Source organism: Mastigoproctus giganteus, chromosome 2, assembly GCF_048544385.1.
Source record: "Mastigoproctus giganteus isolate SK-2022 chromosome 2, ASM4854438v1, whole genome shotgun sequence".
NCBI classification, from domain to species: domain Eukaryota; kingdom Metazoa; phylum Arthropoda; class Arachnida; order Uropygi; family Thelyphonidae; genus Mastigoproctus; species Mastigoproctus giganteus.
The window spans coordinates 2,028,251-2,052,920 of NC_143576.1; the positions used below are offsets into that span (position 1 = coordinate 2,028,251).

Sequence of the window (24,670 nt, forward strand, 5' to 3'; positions counted from 1 at the left end):
TTGAGGCAAAAAAAAAAAAAAAAAAAAAAAATGGTGTAACTATGCCAATGAAGCTACATTGGGGTAGAGCTAGAAAGGGGCCCATGAAATTTGGAAGGAAGATTCATTTAAGCCAATGAATGAATTTTATTAATAAAGTAGCAATTTTTTTAAAATTAAATGTAACACATTTAATTTAAAAAAAAACAATACTTGAGCATCCAGCGACTGGATGCTCAAGTATTGTTTAAACCAGTGGTTCCCAATCTTTTGTGACTCAAGTCACGCTTTAAGTTAAAAGATGAATATTAAAGGCACACTGAAATACTGATTGCCATCGAACTCAATGGAATTTTTCCTAATCTTGCAGCACACTTGAAAGGGCTCGTGGCACACTGATTGAGAACCACTGGTTTAGACTGATGCCGTGCTTATAGAAATATTAGTAAATAAAAGATAATAGTGAAATATTCAGCAAAACCAGTGTCAAATATAAATATACAGCGAAACAAGTGTCGAATATATCAAAGCACAGTCTGATTTTATTGTATTTTTGATGAAATTATTTTACATTTTTTTGTGTGTGTGTGTGTGCATATGCTGATTGTTGTCAGAGGGCAATATGTTTTATTTTACAAGACATATTTGTCATATAATAGTCTAGCTATGGCCAGTGTTGTCATTTTAGCACCTTTTGCACTAAATTTGGCTTTTTTTTTTTTTTTTTTGTTTTAGTTTATCTGAAATGAAAAACTACAAGGACCAGGAATGAAGTATTACTTTGCTAACCAGAGACACATCTAAATTGCAGATGCTTTGATCCTCATGTTGATGACATTCTGAAACTGACCAATGCATTGGAGGGAACCCTTCCTGTAATTAGCATTTATCCCATGGTGTTCAAAGAGCAGATTAAACAATGACCAATGGCAGAGTAAAGCGTCTACTTCAGTCACTCCAAAGCATGCAGTTTGCTAAATTTATGGTTGGGTTCATTTGCCATTTTCACAACATTGCAGTAGACAAGGGTAGAATGTTGTTGTGAAAATGGCAAATGAACCTCAACCATAAATTTAACAAACTGCATGCTTTGGAGTGACTGAAGTAGACGCTTTACTCTGCCATTTCATGGCATGTTTCTATACAGCCAATGAGACCCAAACTTTTTCCCTGGGCATGATAATACATTTTATATGTAACTCTTCTGTTTTCGCTAGTGATGGGAAAATAGTAATAATATTCACCATATAGTGCAAGGAAGATACAGGCTTTTGCTTCATTGGCGAAAAAAAAAAAAAAAAAACCACTCAATCAAGTGTATAAGAAAACACAAATTATATACTTCCCTCCTCACACAGGTAAATATCCAGTAGACCTTTGAATTTATTCAAACTGTCACCCTTACCAACCTGCAAGGGCAACTTATGCCAGCTATTAATGACTTGCTAGCTAAAACAAAACTTCCTACAATCTAATTTAAACCTCAAGCTTTGTAATTTGAATTAATGACCCCTAGTTTTGGAATTGTTTAGAACAGTAAGAATTCCATCTTCATTCATTTTACTAATCCAAAAAAAAAAAAATATTGCAAAGTTACTTGAAGGAGTAACTTGGGAAATAAGAGTGGGAAATGAAACAAAAAAATTCAGCCAATCGCAGAGATTTTCATTTGCTTTATTGGCAGAGAAAGAAAGTTCTGCAGCTGTTATCAAGCACATGCACTATTATTCTACATTTTCAAGTTTCTCAGAGCAAGAAAATTGCTATGTCAACCATTATTAACATTACAACCATTCTTTTCTAACTTGTGATAGAAATGCTGAAGATGTATGTACATTTATTATTCCAGTTTTCATTAGTTTACATGATGGATCATTCACAAATTATGAATAATCCATGATGTCAGTGATTGTCAAACGTCCAGTTTTGACAGTAATATATGTTACTTATTTGCTGCAGATTTTTTTTTTTTTTTTACTATATGCATTTTTTTACAATTTGACAAAACAATTTGTAGTTTTATTACTCTGGTGTCAGTAAACATTTTTTATTGAAAATTTGTTGCTGGATCATTTACAGATCAGAAAAGGATATTATAATATGAATTTCCACCAATCACTCAGAACTCTTCAACTTCTTTTCTTTGAAATTCGACTTTCTGTAGTCTAATTTTCCTAATATAAAAGGTCACTTTATGCTGGTTTCACTTTTCAAATTACCTGCCCAAAACATAAATGCATAACTTAATTCGTTTCCACATGCAAACTGCTGTTCTGAATAGATTTAACAGAGTGTTGATGAAAACTTGTCCTTTTATGTTTGTAATGATTCAATTACTTTGAGTAGGTAACTTTTTTTTTTCACTTGTGAATATTAAACTATAGTGTGAAATTTTATCCCTTTGTGAAAAGCAACAAATAATATATTCAACACTTTTGTGATCAATGGCTCAAACATGCTAAATACAAGAACTGGCTCTGCAAATTAGAAGGCAATTATTTAAAATGTTTTTGTAAATATTGTAAATGGATGCTGACAGCCAAATTAAGTGATATTGTAAGGCATAGTATTACAAAAGAAGCACAAGAAAGCTGAAGAGTCCTTTAGTTCTCAGTGTCAGAGAGTATTGCCATTGAAGAATACTGGTGATTCAGAGGGGGAAGGCAGAAAGTAGCATAGCATTTTTCATAGCTGTGTTTCCTTTTTCAGACAGCAGGGAACATAAGGACTTCAGACTGTACAAACAAAATGTATTTCAATAATATGCAATGCTATAGCACTACATTTCGCAGATGATTTAAAATCTGATTTAGGAAACAAACTTCAGTTTAATTATCGATGAAAGCAATGACATTAGCATTAGCTTTGGGAATTGTAATACGGTACTATTTGAATTTCAAGAATAGATTTGCGGTAACTTTTTTTGACATAATTGAACTCAATGAATGCAGAAGAAATATGTGAAACTTTGAAAACATTACTAAGAAATAATGGATTAGAGTTGCACAGACTTTTTGCACTTTTACTGATAATGCATCTGTAATGGTTGGTATTAACAATGGTGTATAAGAAATTAAAGGCTGATATTTCCTATCTGCTTATTATCAAGTGTGTATGTCATTCACTCCAAATAGTAGTGTCCCATGCTGTTGACGAGTGTCTGCCACGAAATTTAAATTTTCTTATTGTTCTCATGTTCACCTGTTCGACAGGCTAAATATAAGAAGCTTTATAGTCTATAAAGGGTAGTTATTTTATAAAGTTCATAATTCTATAACAAGTAAGTTGAAAACAAAAGATGTAAGAAAATTTTTACTAATTTGTCTATGAAATGATTTCTTTTTAGAATGGAAAAAAAAACAAAGAATACAAGCACACCAAGCAGCTATGCTAAAAGAAGAGGAAAAGAGAGTCCGCAGAAGCACCAGAAAAAGAATTAAAGAAAATTCAGAAGTTGTCTTCTTTCTTCCCCAGGAGCAAATCAGCTCTTTTATTACTACACTAATGGAAACAACAGAAATAACAGCAACAACAGTATTAACACTGGGTTCAGTATCTACATCATCAGCATCTTTTCCAGCATAAATTACAGATATAGATGTAAAAAACAAAATGAACACCAATGAACTGGAACTATTAGAAAATTTAGTTAGTGAACAATATCCAAGTGGCATCACTAATTATCCAGACATAATAATAATGGATATGAAGAGATATAGCTTACATCATGAACCTTGTAGACCTAACAACCTGTTCCTGAAAAATCATAACAACAGGTCATTTTCAGAAAGGAATTACAAAACAATAAACAAACAGGGTTTTAAAATGAACAGATTTTGGCCATGTTATTCCTCAAAATTGGATGCAGTGTATTGTGAAATCTGTTGGGTGTTCTCATCAAGTAAGAATTCTGGATGAATAAAGGATTGGCAAAACTGATCCAATAAAATTAAAGACCACGAGGCAAGTTGGTCGCATACAGAGGCTTGTTATTTCAAGGAATTATGGATGGCAAGCTAATGTTTGGATAAAAATGTAGAAGAGAATTTATGACAAGAATGTAACTTTTAGAGTAAAGCTTTGGAGCAGCTTATCAAAATAACTAAAATTATCAAAAAATTCAATTGCATTTTGAGGTTATCGAGAGTTTGAAAGATACATACAATAGAGGCTTTTTGTCTGATGTAAAATTTTTAGCTGAATATGATGATGATGATCATCATCATCATCAGCCATTTCCAATCCACTGCAGGATGAAGGCTGAAGGCCTCTCCAGCAACTTTCCAGTTCCAGAAGGAACTGGAAAGTTGCTGGAGATGGCCAGTAGTAAATGGCCATCCATTTACTACCCACAAACTCATGAATTTCATCTATCCATCTCCGCCTTTGTCTTCCAGGTTTTCTTCCAGCTCCTCTTGGATACCATTTTGTTATTTTCTTAGTCCATCTGTTATCATATCTTCGAGCTATGTGTCCTGCCAAAGATCATTTTAGTTCTTTAGTTTTGATAAGAATGTCCTTTACTTGAGTTTGCTGCCTAATCCATGTGTTTCTCTTCTTATCTAACAGTCTGATTCCCAATATAATTCGTTCCATTCTTCGCTGTGTAGTTCTCAGCTTCTCTTCCATTCTTTTGGTGAGTGCCCAAGTTTCACTTCCATAAGTCATGGTGGGGAGTATACATTGGTTCATTATTTTACGTTTCAGACAAACTGGGATATTGCTCTTCAGTATGTGACTATATTTCCTGAATGCTATCCATCCAAAATTTATTCTTCTCTTGACTTCTAGCCGTTTATCATTATTACAGCTAATAACTTGCCTTAGATAAGTATATGACTCTATCTTTTCAATTACTGCTCCTTCAATCATTATTTCCCTTTCCGTGACATACTTGTTCATCATTACTTTTGTTTTAGCCATATTCATCTTTAGTCCAAAATCCTTACTAACTGTGCATAACTGATTATGATTTTCCTCTAATTCTTTGGGATCCTGGCTTATGACCACAATGTCATCTGCAAATCGTAAATGGTTTAGGTACTCTCCGTTCACATTGACTCCTTTCTGCAACCAGTCTAATCTTCTGAAAGCTTCCTCAAGGGCAGCAGTAAACAGCTTCGAAGATATTGTGTCTCCTTGTCGAACTCCTTTCTCGATTTTAAATTTCCTACTGTCTTTGTCTAGTCTAATAAAGGAGGTAGCACTCATATATTTTCTTCGAAATCATAATATATGGGGTATCTATGCCTTGTCTTTCCAGTGCCCGAAACATTGCCTTATGCTGTATGGAGTCAAATGCCTTTTCATAATCCACAAATGCCAGGCATAATGGTGTTTTATATTCATTTGCTTTCTCCATTAGCTGTGCTATTATGTGAAGGTGATCCATAGTTGAGAATCCTGTCCTAAAGCCAGCTTGCTCTTTCGGTTGATTCTCATCAAGTATTCTTTCTAATCTGTTAGTAATGACCCTTGTGAACAACTTGTAGATGTGGGATAACAAGCTAAATGGTCTATAATTTCCAATTTCTGATTTATCTTCTTTCTTATGCAGCAAAACTATGATTGCATTATTCCACTGCTTAGTTGTTTTGTTGTGCTGTCATATGCTGGAGGGTTTGGTCTTTTTCTCTTCACGCTGACCAGGCGTCTTGAAGAGAACCACTCAACACGTTCGTTGCCACCTAAGTGACGTAACAGGGCTTTCCATCGAGAAGGTGTGCATGAGTGGATTTTAGGGAGGCAGGCCAACCGGACTTCTCCTAAATCTTCTGTAATAGAGCAATATTGGATCCATTAGTGTTTTAGGCTGAGTGTCTGATAACACACAGGATACCTGTTCCCCTCTAAGCCCCTATGATCATACTATGAGACAAGTGTTAAATTTGCCATTTGGCACTACAAAATATACGTCCTAAAATACAAAATGAGTTGATAGAATGTTTGAATTTGAATTTAAAAAAACAATTAATAATAGAAATAAAAGACTCCTTTCTTTTCTCTCATATTAGATACAACTCAGGACATTTCAAAAAACATCAGATGAGCATTATCTGTATCCCCGATGTATCAAAATAATTTGAATCTATGTGTTTTTTGGACATGGCATTGGGACTTGTTATCTTCATATCGTGGTAAATCAGATGTTACTTTAAAAAGGCTAAACTTTACATGGTGGGCTCATCATCTTTTCGTCATTAATGGCAATGAATACAGATATTCTGAAAGTTTTAAACAAAATCATTTTGGATACAAAAAAAAAGATGAAAAAACCGAGGCAATCAGAATAAAAAAAATATGGAAAATTTTGAATTTGTTGTTATTGTAATAATGGTTCTTCCAAATATCAATTTGGCATCTAAATTTCTTCAAAGAAAAGATTTAGATGTTGCTCAGGCAGCAATATCTAAAATTTCTAAGCACATTTAGAAATGTCTTTTGTTGCAGTAAAACAGGAATTAATTCAAAATTATTTTGAAGGAAGCAACTAATGTTGCAAAAAAATGAAGTACTCAAACTGATTTTAAAAATGAAAGAAAATAAATAATAAAAAAAAATTTACAAATAATAAAAAAAATTGTAGATCACTGATTTCAAAACTTACAAGATTGTTTCCAAGTTAATGCATTTTATAGAATAATTGACATTGTAACCAGTCAATTAAAACACAGATTCAAGGGTTTGAAAACTATTGTGACTTATTTTCATTTTTAACACTGAAAATATTACTGAACATTACAGACGAAGAAATCATGCAAAATGCATCTTGTGTATAGAATCAATATTCAAATGATTTATACGAATCTTTATCTCCTCTATTTCCCTTTGGAGCATTTTGTCAAATTTCAGCAAAGGGAAATAGAGAAAATTAACACAATAACAGAACTGGCTGAACTAGCATTGGTGGAGTATTTGATATGAGCATGAGTTACACTGAAGTGTAACTCATGCTCATATCATAATGCTCCACTAATCATAAAAACTCAACTATCCAGTTGTCCCTATTAGACTTAGAAAAGCAAAAAGGTAGAGGGAAAGTAATAGGAGGAGTGGAACAGGAAAAGAAATGGTGTAGAAGAATGAAACTGACCTCGAATAGGCAACACTTTCCAAGTGGAGAAGGCTGTTGTTACCTATTCTTGGAAACTCCGGACATCATCAGGCTCCCCCCCCCCCGGTGCCGTTTCAGGGCTATTTGGCCCTTCTTCGGTGGGTAGGTGCCGTTTCAAGGCTATTTGGCCTTCTTCGGTGGGTGCGTAGGTACTCAAGTGATGCAATGATGGTAAAACAGTTATGAAGTATAACTCCACAATATGAAAGATGCCTGATAGTGTATGATGTATTTAGACTATAAAGCGTTTAGGGCATAAGCCTCAAGCTATGGAAAAGTCTAGACTATGTATAAGTACAGTGCGAAAGCATCAATAATACACAGCGAAATCTGACTGAACAGAATATAAGCAAACTGGCATCATTTTAAGTTATATCTCATATTGTGAATACCTTCACAATGAATTGCCATGACATTGCACTACTTCGAATAAGTAACGCTTCCCCTGAGTAGAAGACTAATGTTACTTATTCTCAGATAGATACCACCACCCAGATGGCACTGTTTCAGGGCTATTTGTCCCTTCTTCGGTGGGTGGGTAAGTACCTGAGTGATGCAATGATGGCAAAACAGTTATGAAGTATAACTCCACAATATGAGAGATGTCTGATGGTGTATGATGTATTTAGACTATAAAGCGTTTAGGGCATAAGCCTCAAGTTATGGAAAAGTCTAGACCAACGGTGGGCAAATGTGGCTCTCAGAGCAGCATGCAGCTCTTCATTGAGTTAAGTGCGGCTCCCATTGAAAATTTAAGTCCATTTTTTTTTTATTAATTCAGAACTTTTTTCACTGAATATTGTTAAATTAACTAAGTAACTAATATTTTATTATACGGATTTTATGTTGTGTTTATTTTATTTTTTTTTTTTATGTCTAGATATTTTTCTATTTTTATTTTGATTATAAATAAATCTGTGTGCATTTACACTGCTGGCGCCATCAGCGGACTTGTGCAACACTACACCGGGAGTGGGTAGAAAATGCGACCAAACCTCCCATAACAGTTTCAATTTCAGACTTTGGAATTAAATTTATTTAAATTTTTTGATAACATGACCTCAGAAAATATCAAAAAACGAAAACACGAACAAGAAAATAGAATCTTTCAAGAAGAATGGGTAGAAAATTTTGCTTTTATTGACAATAATGGAAAGTCGTGTCTTATTTGTAAAGTTACAATTGCAAACTACAAAGTAAGCAATTTACGTCGACATTACGAAGTAAGTCATCGCTACTTTTCAACTCAATATCCACTGAATTCAAAATTGCGAACAGAGAAACTTAAGTCCTTGCAATCTGGTCTCCATAAGCAACAAGGACTCTTGTCTTCTTTTAGTTGTGAAGATGACAGAGCAAACGAAGCTAGTTTTTTGATAACTTGGAATATTGCTCGTGCCAAACGTTCATATGGAGAAGGAGAATTAATTAAAAGAAACTTGGAAGAAGTGGTTAAAGTTTTGGATCCAGATAATACAAAACTGCATAAATTGATCACACAGGTTTCTATGTCACACCGTACAACTGAGCGTTGTATTGGTGCAATTAGTAAAAATGTTGAAAATAGTTTGATGTGTGATTTTAAAAATTGTACAGCATTTAATTTAGCTCTCGACGAGTCTATACAGACATTCAGGATGTTCCACAATTGGCCGTTTTTGTCCACTATGTGTCTGTAGACGTAAATGTGAAGGAAGAAATGTTAGACCTAGTAGCTCTTATCGAAACAACTTGCGGTATCGATGTTAGAAATGCGCTTGATGAAGTAATGAACAGGTTTGAATTGCCTCGTGATAAACTTGTAAGTGTTGCGACTGATGGAGCGCCTGCAATGATAAGGAAAAACCAGGGTCTCATTGGTCTTTTAAACAACGATCCTAAAATTCCATGTTTCTTACCTCTTCACTGCATAATTCACCGTGAGCATCTCATAGCGAAGTACTTTAAATATGAAAATGTGTGGAAGATTGTTTTGCAGATTGTGAATTTAATTAGAACAAATGCCAAAACACATCATCAATTTAAGAACTTTTTAGAAGAGTTGCGGGTGAATGACGAAACAGATAAATTGCCCAGTGATTTATCCCTATGGTGTGTTGTAAGATGGCTGTCAACTTATAATGTTTTGAGCCGTTTTGTGGAACTCATAAATCCTATCATAACATTTACAAAAGAAAAATGAAAAAAATACCCAGAATTAGAAAATGAAACTTGGCTTTCTGACTTAATGTTCCTTACAGACTTTACAGTACATTTGCAAACACTTAATTTGGCTTTACAAGTAAAGGAAAAAATTATTATTGATTTGTCACAAACTGTATTTAGTTTTGAAGCTAAACTTCGGCTTTTTGTTTACGATCTTAAGAACAAAATATTTAATCATTTTCCACGAGTAAAAGCAAATATAATTAATATAAAAGAAGAAAAGTTAGAAGGATACAAAGAAAAATTGGAAGAATTGCAAGCAGATTTCAAACATAGGTTTGAAGATTTGAAATGTTTGAAATCTACATTTGGATATTTTGTGAACCCATTTATTTGTGATATTATTGAAGATGGATTTCCAATTTCTGAAATAATACTTGTTGAAAAAGCGGCTGGGGAATTGGAGTTATTAGAGATGAAAGAGGATCAGGCACTGCAAATGCAGCACAAATCTACTTCTATAATTGAATTTTGGAAACTCATGTCAGAATCAAAATATCTACATTTAAAGAAAGCTGCTTACCGTCTAATTTCAATTTTTGGTGCAACATATTTCTGTGAATCTTTGTACTCCACAATGAAGTTCGTGAAGTCGAAATATCGTTCACAGTTGACCAATCATCATCTCACTGAATCGCTGCAAATGGCTTTAACAAATTTTACGCCAAATTTCAAAGATTTGACCAAAGGTCTTCGTTAAACGTTATACTTTTTATTAATGCATTTTTATTATATTTAATTTTTATTATTAAAATTTTGAAATAATTATTTTATATTTTCTTTCTCTTAATTATATTTTCTTATATATGTATATTTTACACGGCACTTAAGACTTGTGTAGAATATGTAATCATATAAATTAAATTAAATTAAATTTGAATTTGTGTATTTAAAACTAGGTAACTATGGTGTGGCTCTCATTGATCTCATGCGTGCCCACCCCTGGTCTAGACTATGTATAAGTACAGTGCGAAAGCATCAATAATACATAGCCAAATCTGAATGAACAGAATATTAGCAAAGCGGCATCGTTTTAAGTTATATCTCATATTGTGAATACCTTCACAACGAGTTGCCATGATATTGCACTACTTCGAATTTGTAACGCTTCACTTGAGGAGAAAACTATTTGTTATTTATTCTCAGATGGATACCACCACCCAGACGGCACTGTTTCAGGGCTTTTTGGGCCTTCTTCAGTGGGTGGGTAGGTACCCAAGTGATGCAATGATGGCAAAACAGTTATGAAGTATAACTCAACAATATGATAGATGCCTGATGGTGTATGATGTATTTAGACTATAAAGCATTTAGGGTGCAAGCCTCAAGCTATGGAAGCCGACCGGGCTAGCCGAGTGGGTAAAGTACCTGCCCGGCAACCCAAAGGTCGCGGGTTCGATTCCCGCCTCGGGCTTGGATCAAAGTACTGCAAAAACCTTGGGAGGTGCAATATGGCCACAGAAGCCGATGCGCCAACAACTACCAACTCAAAAAAAAAAAAAAAAACTCAAGCTATGGAAAAGTCTAGACAGCTTGAGGATTGCGCACTAAACGCTTTATAGTCTAATTACATCATACACCATCAGGCATCTCTCATATTGTGGAGTTATACTTCATAACTGTTTTGCCATGATTGCATCACTCGGGTACCTAAACCGAAGAAGGGCCAAATAGCCGTGAAACGGCACCCGGGGAGCCTGATGATGTCCGGAGTTTCCAAGAAGAGGTAACAACAGCCTTCTCCACTGGGGAAGCATTCCTATTCGAGGAGTTTGAGTTTTTGAGTGGTGTGAGTTGAAGGACTTACTGTCCCTTTCATTCTTCTACACCGTTTCTTTCTCTCTTCCACTCCTACTATTACTTTCCCTCTACCTTTTTGCTTTTCTAAGTCTAATAGGGACAACTGGATAGTTGAGTTATTATCCCACACATAAACAAATAGTCCTGAAACGGTGCTGTCTGGGTGGTGGTATCCATCTGAGAATAAGTAACATTAGTCTTCTCCTCAGGTGAAGCGTTACTTATTCGAAGCAGTGCAATATCATGGCAACTCGTTGTGAAGGTATTCACAATATGAGATATAACTTAAAACGATGTTGTTTTGCTAATATTCTGTCCATTTGGTTGATAGCTTAAACAGATTCAAGGCAGAACTGGACAAACATTTCGAGCGAGTGGATGGGTGAAATGAGAAGGGTCTGTGTGTCGTTTTTTTTTTTTTTTGGCTGATGCTATATAAGCTTGCTTTTTTCCATGATGTGCCCTTGCAAATGCAAATGGCTGTGATCAATTTGACTGTAACAGATTTGCCAGAAATGGTTCTTTTAAAATATTTTTATTAGATGTTATCACTTTACATGCACAAAAAACATTAGTGTAAAAGTAAGTGTAAACAGATTAATAGAAATATATTCTTCAGTGCATAAAATTGGCATGCTATAGTAAAACTATGCTAATTTTCTTTTGTTATTTGTGTGTTTCTTAAAAACAATGATGTCAAATTGTAGGCTTGCAAATGATTCAACATGGTTTTTTAATCCTCTACCAGAACTGGAACAATAATCTGTAAGTTATTTATATATATATATATATACACTGGTGTTGAAAGGAAGTGCATCATCCCTTAAAATTGTAATTGTCATTTGAATAACATAAATATATGCAATATTTCTTACAGATTGCACCAGATAAGACTGACAAGTGTAGGTAATGTAATATTGCATCAGCTGTTACTTTCAGCTATATAAGCATGCTCTGCAAGTGTTGCACCTAACTTGCCATCCTTGTGTCAGGATGGCGAGTTAAGTGCTGTTGACGCCACGATGAAAGAGTGCTACTGTTGCTTTAAGTGAGGAAGGATGTTCTTCTCGTCACATTGCTTACAGAATGTCTTGTAATCAGTTGACAGTGAGTACATTTTTTCCAAACTCAAGAATACTGGTTCTGCTGATAGGAAAAAAGGAACTGGATGCAAACGATTCTCTAAACCAAAACAGGACTCCATTTTGAAGCGCTTATGCCTTAAAAACCGTAAAGCTTCTTCGTGAACAGAGAATGGGAAGAACATATAGGAGTGGTAGCAAGTGCACTAACAGTCAGAAGACGCCTCTTCAAAAATCAAAACAAAAGGCACCTGGGGTGAATGGGATCTATCCAGTTATATTAAAGGAGGCAGTAAAGGAACTAAGCAAACCCTTAGCCATAATTATGAGAGCTTCCTTGGACTCAGGGGAGGTACCCATAGACTGGAGATGTGCAAATGTGACCCCAATTCACAAAGGAGGATCAAAGGCTGACAAAAGTAATTACAGACCTGTGAGTTTAACTTCTGTTCCAGGAAAATTAATGGAGGCACTGGTCAGAGAAGCATTGCAGGATCATCTAGACAAGCCTTCAGTTATAGCTGGCACACACAGCATGGTTTTGTTAAGGGAAAGTCTTGCCTGACCAATTTTATTGGATACTATGATGTGGTCACAAAGGAACTGGATGCAGGGAATAACTTTGATATTATATATTTGTATCTTAGAAAGGCTTTTGATACTGTTGCACATGGAAGACTGCTGCACAAATTGCAACAGCGTGGCATTGGAGGCAAATTGCTGCTATGGATAAAGGGATGGTTGAGGGGGAGAAGATAGAGTGATAATCAATGGACACTGCTCATTGTGGAATAATGTTATTAGTGGAGTCCCTCAGGGTTCAGTGTTGGGTGCATTACTGTTTTCTGTATTTATAAATGATATTGATGATGGTATATCAAGCTTAATGTCCAAGTTTGCAGACGATACAAAGGTTGGCAGAGTTGTTAAGGACACTGCTGACGTTATGCTGCTGCTGCAACAGGATCTGGAAAGGTTGAGCAGATGGGCTGAGGGGTGGCAAATGAAGTTTAACATTGACAAATGTAAAGTACTACATATGGGAAACAGCAACCCCAGAGCAACGTATCAACTCTGTGGTACTACACTGATAGTGGTAGCAAATGAAAAGGACTTGTGCAGGCAGATATGAAGTTCTCTGAGTAGTGCAGACAGGCTGCAAGAGTAGCTCATGGTGTCTTATCAATGATATACATGAATTTTTGTAGCAGGGATAATTGGATTGGATTGGATTATTTGGTTTTTTAGGAGAATTAGCAAATAAGGCCATATTGCTCTGGGGATAAGCAGTGGTCATTCCCTGACTTTCCGCATCCTCCGTATTTGGTGGTCACAGGCTTGAACCCCGGTCTAATGAAGAAGCGTGTGCTACGCACTGCTGCTGCTCCTGCCCACCTGGGTACAGAGGCGCCCAGCAGGGATAAGGAGGTGATTATTGCCTTGTATAAGGCAATGGTCAGGCCAAACCTTGAGTACTGTATACAGGTCTGGAGGCCTCATTTCAAGAAGGATGTAGAGATGCTGGAACGAGTACAGAGAAGGGCAACAAGATTAGTGAATGGAACAAAGGGTTGCTCTTACGAAGAAAGGCTTAAGTTTTGCAAATTACAGTGTCTGGAGACTAGGCACCGGTGAGGTTGTTGTTGTTGTTATTTTAGTTTTTAGGAGCATTAGCAACCAAGGCCATATTGCTCCAGGGATATGTGGTGATCATTCCCTGACCTTTCCGCATCCTCCGTATTTGGTGGTCACGGGCTCGACCCCTGGTCTAATCAAGAATCGTGTGCTATGCACTGCTGCTCCTGCCCACCTGGCTACGGAGGTGCCTCCAGCTAAGTGATATGATAGAGGTGTATAAAGCCTTGAATGGTTTGAGCATGCTCAATGATGAAGAGATTCTTCCTCTTTCTCAGAATAATCACCTGAGAGGGCATAAATTCAGATTGAGGAAAGACAGATGTAGGATAGATATGCAGAAATTTGCCTTTAGCCAGCAGGTAGTTGGTTGGTGGAACAGACTTCCATCTCTTGTTGTGGAAGTTGATAGCCTAAATAAATTTAAGGCTCAGCTGGACAGGTATTTCGAACGAATGGAGGGGTGAAATGGAAGTAGTTTTTTTTTTTTTTTTTTTTTTGGCTGATGCTGTATAAGCTTGCTTTCTTGCATCATATGCCTCTGCTAATGCTAAAATGGACTTTTAACCTGTCGTCCTAGAAAGCAGTCCCTCCTCACACAAAAATTGAAAAAGGCCAGATTAATTTGGTGTAAGGAGCATGTCAAATGGACCCCCGAGCAGTGGAAGTCAGTTATTTTCTTGGATGAGAAGAAATCCAACCTGTATGGCTCTGATGGGGGACAAACGATTCGCCACAGACGTGGTGAAGAATACCATCCAGACTGTATGGTGTTTACAGTGAAATTCAATACCAGCCAAATGATATGGGGGTGCATTTCTTATCATGGAGTAGGTCACCTGCAGTTTATAAAAGGTTCCATAAATGCCAATGGATACCTGGCTATATTGGAAGGAAAATTGCAGCCAACCATTAAGAGACCATTTCAACCTGCCAAATAACTGGCACCACTTTCAGGACGACTTTGCTCCTTGTCTTCGGGCGAAAAGTGTAAATAAGCACTTCTGTAGTTACTTTAGCTTCATTTCGCATTAGAGGTTCGACAGTAATGTATTTACATTTGTTACAGGTGAAAAAATGGTTGAAAGAATGGTCCATTACAACTCTTAGCTGGCCAGGAAACAGCCTGGCCGGACCAGAATCCTAAAGAGAATTGTTGGCATCGTGTGGAATCTGCAGTTGCCAGAAAGAAACCAAAGACCCTTCGTGAACTTCAGGAAGCCATAATTCCATAATTCAGGAAACCATGAACTATCAGTTGATTATCTTCAGAAATTGATCCTGTCAATGCCTCGATGGTGTGCTGCTGTCATCAGGGCCAGAGGTGTTCAACTAAATATTAGTTTGCACCTGATGAACTTTTCATTTTGTTTTCCATTAAAAATGATGAACTGAAGCAAATTGAGGACTTCTGATAACATTTCAGCCATAATTGTTGTGTTTACCAAAACTGTTGTATAAAGTTTGCAAATGCTTATTTTGGAATATTTTGAGAGCACCTGTCAAATATTACTTAGCTTTGCCATATCTATTAATAAATATCTTTTTTTTATATTTCTATTTGTGATGCTAGTCATTAATGTAACACACCATTGGTGCCTCCGTAGCCTAGCCAGGTGGGCAGAAGCAGCAGTGCGTAGCACACACTTCTTGATTAGACTGGGTTCGAGCCTGTGACCATCAAATACGGAGGATGCGGAAAGGTCAGGAAATGACCACCGCATATTCCCAGAGAAATATGGCCTTAGTTGCTAATGCTCCTAAAAACCAAATAACAAACACACCATTTCAAAAAAGGGTTAGAAATGTGAAATTCCTAGGTGATGCACTTTCTTTGAACAGCAGTGTATATATATATATATAACTATTATTTTTTTTTCCATTTGGTCATTTATTATTTTATTTTATTATTATATTTTTTTTACTAGTGTGTAAAAAGCCTATGGCTTGCTAATACTAATTCAATTCTTCAATCATTTGATCCCAAGAAATGGCAATGAAGTGATTACAATGAAGCTGCATTCAATAATATAAGAATTTGAGTCTTTACCTGACAACTTGAAAAGCACTATCGAATGCAGTGAGATGAGCTGGCCTTAAAATTTCTGTTACTATACAGAAGTGTTCATCTTATTGTAGATCACTAGATGTATTTGTGCTGGTGTACTACAAGGGCAAGTTCTATCCAGGTACTCTTCTTTGTGCTGCTTCTTCCTTCTTGTGTGTATTAAGGAGCACTTAGTTATGTATGAAGGTGACATTAAGATCCTTAACTGAGGAAATTCATGCAGGTCAAAGATAGAAATGCAAACTTAAAAAGGCATCCAAAATGGTACATCTCTATTAGTTAGTTCAGAATATAACATCAGTGCCAAATTTGAGTAAAAAATATTTAAAATAAAAAGTCTGGCTATGGACAAAGAATAATATACAAAAGAATGGCTAGAAGAAATTTCAGAAGTAAAACCTTCAGAAGTGCCTGTTGAAATGGTGTTACTCTTCTTACCAGCTTAAAGTTTATCACAAACTACAATTAGCATTAGCATTAGCATTAGCATTAGTAGAGGCATATGATGCAAGAAAGCAAGCTTATTCAGCATCAGCCAAAAAAAAAAAAAAAAAAAAAAACCCTCTCCCATTTCACCCCTCCGTTCGTTCGAAATACCTGTCCAGTTGAGCTTTAAATTTGTTTAGGCTATCAACTTCAACAACAAGTGATGGAAGTCGGTTCCACCAACCAACCACCCGCTGGCCAAAGGCAAATTTCCGCACATCTATCCGACATCCGTCCTTCCTCAATTTGAATTTATGCCCTCTGAGGTGATTATTCTGAGAAAGATGAAGAATCCCATTGGCATTGAGCATGCTCAAACCATTCAAAGCCTTATACACCTCTATCAGATCACCTCGCCGGTGCCTAGTCTCCAGACTCTGTAATTTGCAAAACTTAAGCCTTTCTTCGTAAGAGCAACCCTTTGTTCCATTTACTAATCTTGTTGCCCTTCTCTGTACCCGTTCCAGCAGCTCTACATCCTTCTTGAAATGAGGCCTACAGACCTGTATACAGTACTCAAGATGTGGCCTAACCATTGCCTTATACAAGGGAATAATCACCTCCTTATCCCTGCTAGAAAAATTCCTGTATATCATTGACAAGACACCATGAGCTACTCTTGCAGCTCGTCTGCACTGCTCAGAGAACTTCATATCTGCCTGCACAATTACCCCCAGGTCCTTTTCATTCTCCACCACTGTCAGTGTAGTACCGCAGAGTTGATACATTGCTCTGGGGTTACTGTTACCCATATGTAGTACTTTACATTTGTCAATGTTAAACTTCATTTGCCACCTCTCAGCCCATCTGTTCAACCTTTCCAGATCCTGTTGCAGCAGCATAGCGTCAGTAGTGTCCTTAACGACCCTGCCAACCTTTGTATCATCTGCAAACTTAGACATTAAACTTGATATCCCATCATCAATATCATTCATAAACACCGAAAACAACAATGGACCCAACACTGAACCTTGAGGAACTCCACTAATAACATTAGTCCACGTTGAGCAGTGTCCATTGATTACCACTCTCTGTCTTCTGCCACTCAACCATCCCCTTATCCATAGCAGCAATTTGCCTCCAATGCCACACTGCTCCAATTTGTGCAGCAGTCTTCCATGTGCAACAGTATCAAAAGCCTTTCTAAGATCCAAATATATAATATCAAAGTTATTCCCTGCATCCAGTTCTTTTGTGACTACATCATAGTATCCAATCAAATTGGTCAGGCAAGACCTGCCCTTAACAAAACCATGCTGCGTCTGAGCTATAACTGAATCCTTGTCTAGATGATCCTGCAGTGCTTCTTTAACCAGTGCCTCCATTAATTTACCTGGAACAGAAGTTAAACTAACAGGTCTATAATTACTTGTGTCAGCCTTTGATCCTCCTTTGTGAATTGGGGTTACATTTGCACATCTCCAGTCTATGGGTACCTCCCCTGAGTCCAAAGAAGCTCTCATAATTATGGCTAGGGGTTTGCATACTTCCTTTGCTGCCTCCTTTAATATAACTGGATAGATCCCATCCACCCCAGGTGCCTTTTTTATGTTTATCCTCAACAATCTCTCCTCCACTTTCCTCTCAGTTATTAATGTTTACTTTACCTACATCATTCTCCTTCCTGAATAACTCCTCATGCGTGAATGTAGATGCAAAATACTCGTTTATTTAGAGAAAGAATAAAATATGCTGACTGAGTTAGTCACCAATATATAAAAGAAAGTGTTGGGAAGACTGTCCTGACACAGATATTTTATCTGATAATGACAAAGTCACTGAAGCTATTGAAGACACTGACTATGCCCTTGCACCTACTGTAAAACAAGAAAAACCAACCAAAATATCAAACAAAACAATTGCCACGATGAAAAAGAGATGAGAAAATGAAGCAGTGGTAACATAAGAAACAAGGCAGAATATGTAGAAATTTGCAACACCATAAGAAAGCTCATAAAAGAAGAAATGTGCGTGCGAGTTCAACGTTGATCTTGTCAGAAGAACACTAGAAGAAAATCAAGGGCTAAAGAAAGAAAAACAAAAAATGGTTACACACAAGAGCCAAATGTTTGCTTTGAAGCCTGACACTGGCACAACAAAAATCCAACAACAAATATTAAAATGAGTGCAAGAATTTTATTCAAATCTTTATAAGGATAAAGGAAAAAACTGGATCCAACACTAGATTCAAAAGCTGTACTGTACCAAAAATTTTGGTGAAGGAAGTAGAAAGTGCCATAAAATCATTGAAAAATTGCAAAGAACAGGACCTGATAAATTTACTGTTGAAATGTTGAAAGCTGAAGGCCAGCCAGTGAACTCTGGGGGACTCTTTTTTTTTTGTGAGAAGTAAGACAGAACTGAGTTTTAAAATTACTGAACTGTTTTTTTTTTTTTTTTTTTTTCTCCTCCTCATTGGAGAATTACCTGTAGATTGGCATTTAAAGAACTGGTGGGAAATATTTGGGACGTTGAGGTTGTTTCTTTAGAGCATGGATTCTTAAACTGAAATTTGGAATGTAGCGTGCTATGATCAGCTAAACCATGGCTAGGTGTGCTAGTCATCATTATTATGTGAGACAAATAAGAGAGAACTAAACCTTGGCATACACCAGCATTAGGGGGAGAAGTTAGAAGACAGAGTGACATCTAATCCCCCACAGGCATTCAGAGAGAAAAAACAGTCAGCAGGCTGGTATAAACGTCTGTGAAATAAGCTCCCATAAGATGGGAGCTTATTTAAAGCCATTTAGATCAGAATAGGGAATTATTTAAATAAAAATCAGAATAAAAAATTATTTCTTATTTAGGTATTCATTCATTTATTTTAAAATTTGGAAATGACATACATTGTGATATTATCCCTGGATTAATTTTTTAAATGAACCACTCTTTCTTAACCAATCTCATTCTTAACATTCTTAATATAGCACACATATAGCACTCATATAGCAACCAAATAATGCAAAATTAGTTTACAAATTAAGTGCTTTGACCTTATTTCTAAACTTATTACAAAGGTGACATTTCAGGATCTTGTCCAGACCCATCATCAGACCATACAGGTCTAAAATAAGGGGTTAACATAGGAAAATTTAAATTAATATTCTAAACAATTTTCAAATTAAGCATATATTCTTAACAAATTTTTCAAATTAAATTTAAATTCACAAATTAATTTTGTAAATTTAAACATGTGGTATAAGAGTGGTTCATTCTTAACTATTTTTCATATTAAATTTACCTTTTTAAAATTTTTACAATATTGCAATTTAAGTTCAGAAAATGAATAACAAAGTTTTATAAATTAATTATATGTAAAATTAATAAAATTAAAATATACAGTTACAATTACCATTACAATTTCATAAATAAATATACATTTAACAACATCAGCAAATCACCCTGGCCTAAGTAGGACAGCACCTCAATAAAGAACACTGATAAAGGTATATTAAAGATTGAATAAAATTATTAAAACAAATGAAATGAAATATTGTGCATCTTTTAGATGTTATCAAATTCGCTTCAAATCAAAGCAGTTATTTAATTCAACAGCAATGCACTAACCTGTACACCCATAACAATACACATTTGAAGTTAATTTATTGAGGATATTGTTGAGTCGTCGTTCAAGAACACCATCAGGAAGTGCTTTGCTAAGTGAATGCATAAACACTCCAAGATATGAAGATAAAGAATACTGATACATGCTGTTTACTGTAGCCATGTCAGCCAGAACAAAGAATAAAATAGCTCCCCTTCTTGCTGCTGGTCGATAGCCATCTCTCAGTCTATCAATATCCTTAGCTGTTTCAGAAGCCAGAATTAGTTTTTCTTGAACCTTTAACAATAAACACACACTCCATAAATAGTCTGAGAAAATAATGCAGTGTTGCATTATTTTCTTCCCACTTCTTTATTAAAAAGTTCTATAAACATTTATTAATAAAAAATATAAAAGAAAAATAGGTTGGTATGCTGGGGGAGAAGAAGAGAGAGAGAGAGAGAGAGAGAGAGAGTAAATTTAAAACTTTTTTTTTTCTTTCAACTTTTATTTAAATAATCATAACTATTAGATATTAAATTATACTGAATTTCATATATTACATTAAACTTATACAATTTAATATGATTAATAATATTTTAGAGCAGACAGCCTCTAACTAACATTAGTGCATTTGCTTCATTACTACATAGTTGAATTTTTTAGACAAACCAAAGCTTGTACATTGGCATCACTATTCTAACATTTCATATTGTGAAATCCTTGACAAATTGTCCTCTTTATATTTCAAAAAAGTATAACACTTCCCCATTAGACTGTTACTTAGCTGTGACTGCGTGCCAGCACTCAGACAGCACGGTTTCAAAGTTATTTGGCATCTCATCAGTGAGCAGGTAAGCACTGAGAGGTATAATGGTTGACAGCCCAGTTCTACCTTATTTACAAAATATGTGAGACACCAAAAGGTTTGCTTCATAGACTAATATTTTAGTCTATGAAGGCCTCAAACTATGTAAAAATTAGACTACAACATCTGGAAGTAAAAGGAAGGCAACTCATTGAGAAGGATTTCATAATATGAGATTAGCATTAGTAGAGGCATATGATGCAAAAAAGGAAGTTTTACAGCATCAGCCAAAAAAAAAAAAAAACCCTTCCCATTTCACCCATCCATTCACTCCAAAACTATGTCTAGTTCTGCCTTGAACTTATTTAAGTTGTACAAAACATGGAAGTTTGTTCCAACTATCAACCACCTGCTGGGTAAATGCAAATTTCTCCACAATTTGAATTTATGTCCCTTCAGGTGAGTAATCTGAGCAATAGGAAGATTCCCATCAGCATTGATCTTGCTCAAACCATTCAACACTTTATAAATCTCAATTAGATCACATCCCAAGTGCCTAGTCTCCACAAGCTGCAATTTCCAGAACTTAAGCCTTTCTTGGTAACAGCAATCTTTTGTTCCACTCACCAATCTCACTGCCCTTCTCTGTACTCATTCCAGCAGTTCTACATCTTTGCTAAAATGAGACCTCCAGAGATGGATACAGTACTCAAGGTATGGTCTGACCATTGCCTTATACAAGGGGACAATCACCTCCTTATCCCAGCTAGCAAAATTCCTGTATATCGTTGACAAGACAACACAAGCTACACTTGCAGACTGTCTACACTGCTCAGGAAACTTCATATCTGAGTGCAATTACCCCAGGTCCTTCTCATTCTCCACTACCTTGAGTGTAGTACCACACAGTCGATATGTCACTGTGGGGTTACTGCAACCCATATGCAGTACTTTACATTTGTCAATGTTAAACTTCAGTTGCCACCTCTCAGCCCATCCCCTCAACTTTTCCAGATCCTGTTGCAATAGCGTACTATCATTATTGTCATTAACAACCCTGCCAACTTTGTATCATCTGCAAACTTGACATTAACCCTGATATACCTTCATCAATATCACTGATAAACACCGAAAACAACAATGGGCCCAACACTGGACCCTGGGGGACTCCACTGATAACATTGCTCCATGAAGATTAGTGTCCATTGATTACTATACTCTATCTTCCCCCACCCAACCACACTTTTATCCATTGCAGCAACTCGCCCTTAATGCTTGTTGTTGTTTGTTATTTGGTTTTTAGGAGCATTAGCAACTAAGGCCATATTGCTCCGGGATATGCGGTGGTCATTCCCTGACCTTTCCGCATCCTCCGTATTTGGTGGTGACGGGCTCGAACCCCATTCTAATCAAGAAGCGTGTGCTATGCACTGCTGCTCCTTCCCACCTGGCTACGGAGGCGCCTCCTTAATGTCATACTGCTCTAATTTGTACAGTAGTTTTCCATGTGACAATAACAAAAACTTTCCTAAAATCCAAGTATATGGTATCAAAATTGTTTTTTTTGCATCCAGTTCCTTTGTGACCACATCACAGAATCCAATCAAATTAGTCATGTATGACTAATTTGATTGGATACTGTGATTGGACTATAATTGCAGTCTTGTATAGATGATCCTGCATTGCTTCCTGAACCAGTGCCTCCATTAATTTCCCTGGAACAGAAGTAAAACTAACAGGTCTATAATTACTTATGACCTGCTTTGACCCCCCCCCTTTGTGAATTGGGGACACATTTGCACATCTCCAGTTCATGGGGACTTCCCCTGAGTCCAAGGAAGATTTCATATTATGGCTAAGAGTTTGCTAACTTCCTTTCTGTTTCCTTTAATATAACTGGATATATCCCATCCACTCTAGGAGCCTTTCTTATGTTCAGTTTCAACAATTTTTCCTCCACTTTGCTCTTGGTTATTACAAAATCATTTAGCTCCCTAGCAGAGTTTGATAAATTTCTGGTATTCACCTCCCTAAATACCTCCTCATGTGTGAATGCAGATGCAAAATACTCATTCAGTTTGTCAGCTACCTGTCAGGAAAATAAGATGTAGGATATTTCAGAGACTGCTGGGAGTTATTGGGGTACAAGTAAACACATGGGTTGTGTTAGGGTAGCTAAGAAAGAAAACAGGTTCATGTATACTTGCGTGTACACCAATGCTAGGAGCTTCGTAAATAAATTTGATGAATTTGAAGTATTGCTCAAAGCATCAAAGGCGGATATTGTTGGGATATCAGAGAGGTGGTGTCACACAGATATAAGTAATGCAGAACTGGAATTTGGGGAGTATAACGTCTAAAGAAAGGATAGACACGACAGGAAGTTAGGAGGGCTTATGCTATTAGTTAAGAAACACATAAAATCCAAGGAAGTGAAGCCAGTTGACATTGCTGGACAGTGCAGTGTCGAGTCAGTTCGGTGTGACATAAGCATTGGGAGATCAAAATTGAGAGTAGGAGTGTGCAATAGGCCTAATGACTCTGATGAGTATAATAAGAAACTGTACAGGGAAATACAGTGGGTCAGTAAATCAGAGAGTCTTATAATGGAGGATTTTAATTTCCCAGATATTGACTGGAATTTGTGGGTTGGTCACTCACACACTAGCAAGGCTTTTGTGGATTTATGGGATGATTGTTTTCTAAATCAGCATGTTCGGGAAGCAACTAGAGGGAGCAATACTCTTGATTTGATTATCAGTAGTGATTCTTTATGCATTAAGAATCTGTAGATACAGCAACAACTAGGTGGCAGTGATCACAGTGTGCTGAAGTGGGATTTACTCAAGGAGGTAACTACCATCAGGGGTAAAGGGAAGGGTTTTTGCTTTTGTAAAGGTGACTACAATGGTCTGAGACAGTATTTAATTCTATATAGTGGGACCAACTGATGATTTTACCAACAGCAAACTCAAAATGGGAAGCATTCAAAGAACTTATCTTGGAAGCTACTAAGCTTTACATACCAACTAAGAAATATTGTTCAAGTTCAGGCCTAAATGGATGTCAGATGAACTAATGAGACATATGGCAGAGAAGAAAAATGCATGGGATACATATAAATTAACATGTGACACAGAAGCCTATGATAGATATAAGTTGACCTGTAACCAAGTTACAAAGGAGGTTAGGCAGGCGAAGGCAGATTGCGAGAAATCTTTGGCAAGAGATGCAAAGAAAAACAGCAAGGAGTTCTTTAATTATGTAAACTTTAGAAGGAAGGGGATGAATCAAATTGGTCCACTTGATAATGATGGTTCAACTGTTCATGATCCTGCTCTGGTAGCTAACAAACTAAATCAATATTTTGCATCTACATTCACACACGAGGAGTTATTCAGAAAGGGGATGCCATAGCTGAAGTAAACACTGGCAGTGAGCTAGATGATCTTGTAATAATTGAGAGTAAAGTGGAGGAGAAATTGTTGAAGATAAATACAAGAAAGGCACCTGGGGTGGATGGGATCTATCAGTTATATTAAAGAGGCAGCAAAGGAAGCAAGCAATCCATTATCCATAATCATGAGAGCTTTCTTGGACTCAGGGGAGGTACCCACAGACTGTAGATGTGCAAATTTGACCCCAATTCACAAAGAAGGATCAAAGGCTGACACAAGTAATTATAGACCTGTGAGTTGAACTTCTGTTCCAGGAAAATTAATGGAAGGACTGTTTAAAGAAGCACTGCAGGATCATCTTGACAAGAATTCAGTTATAGCTCAGACACAGCATGGTTTTGTTAAGGGAAGGTCTCGCCTGACCAATTTGATTGGATACTATGATGTAGTCACAAAAGAATTGGATGCAGGGAATAACTTTGATATTATATATTTGGATCTTAGAAAGGCTTTTGATACTGTGGCACATGGAAGACTGCTGCAAAAAT

The 24,670-nt window shown here is 36.4% G+C and overlaps 1 protein-coding gene across 1 annotated transcript in view; it reads right to left on the bottom strand.

Annotated features, from left to right (window-relative positions):
* Positions 1 to 24,670, bottom strand: part of Dhc98D (Dynein heavy chain at 89D) — a 971,787-nt gene that overhangs the window by 218,932 nt on the left and 728,185 nt on the right. The window contains exon 45 of the mRNA XM_090387912.1: positions 19,940 to 20,213. Coding sequence (XP_090244038.1) covers positions 19,940 to 20,213 — 274 coding nt within the window. The remainder of the gene's footprint in view (positions 1 to 19,939; positions 20,214 to 24,670) is intronic.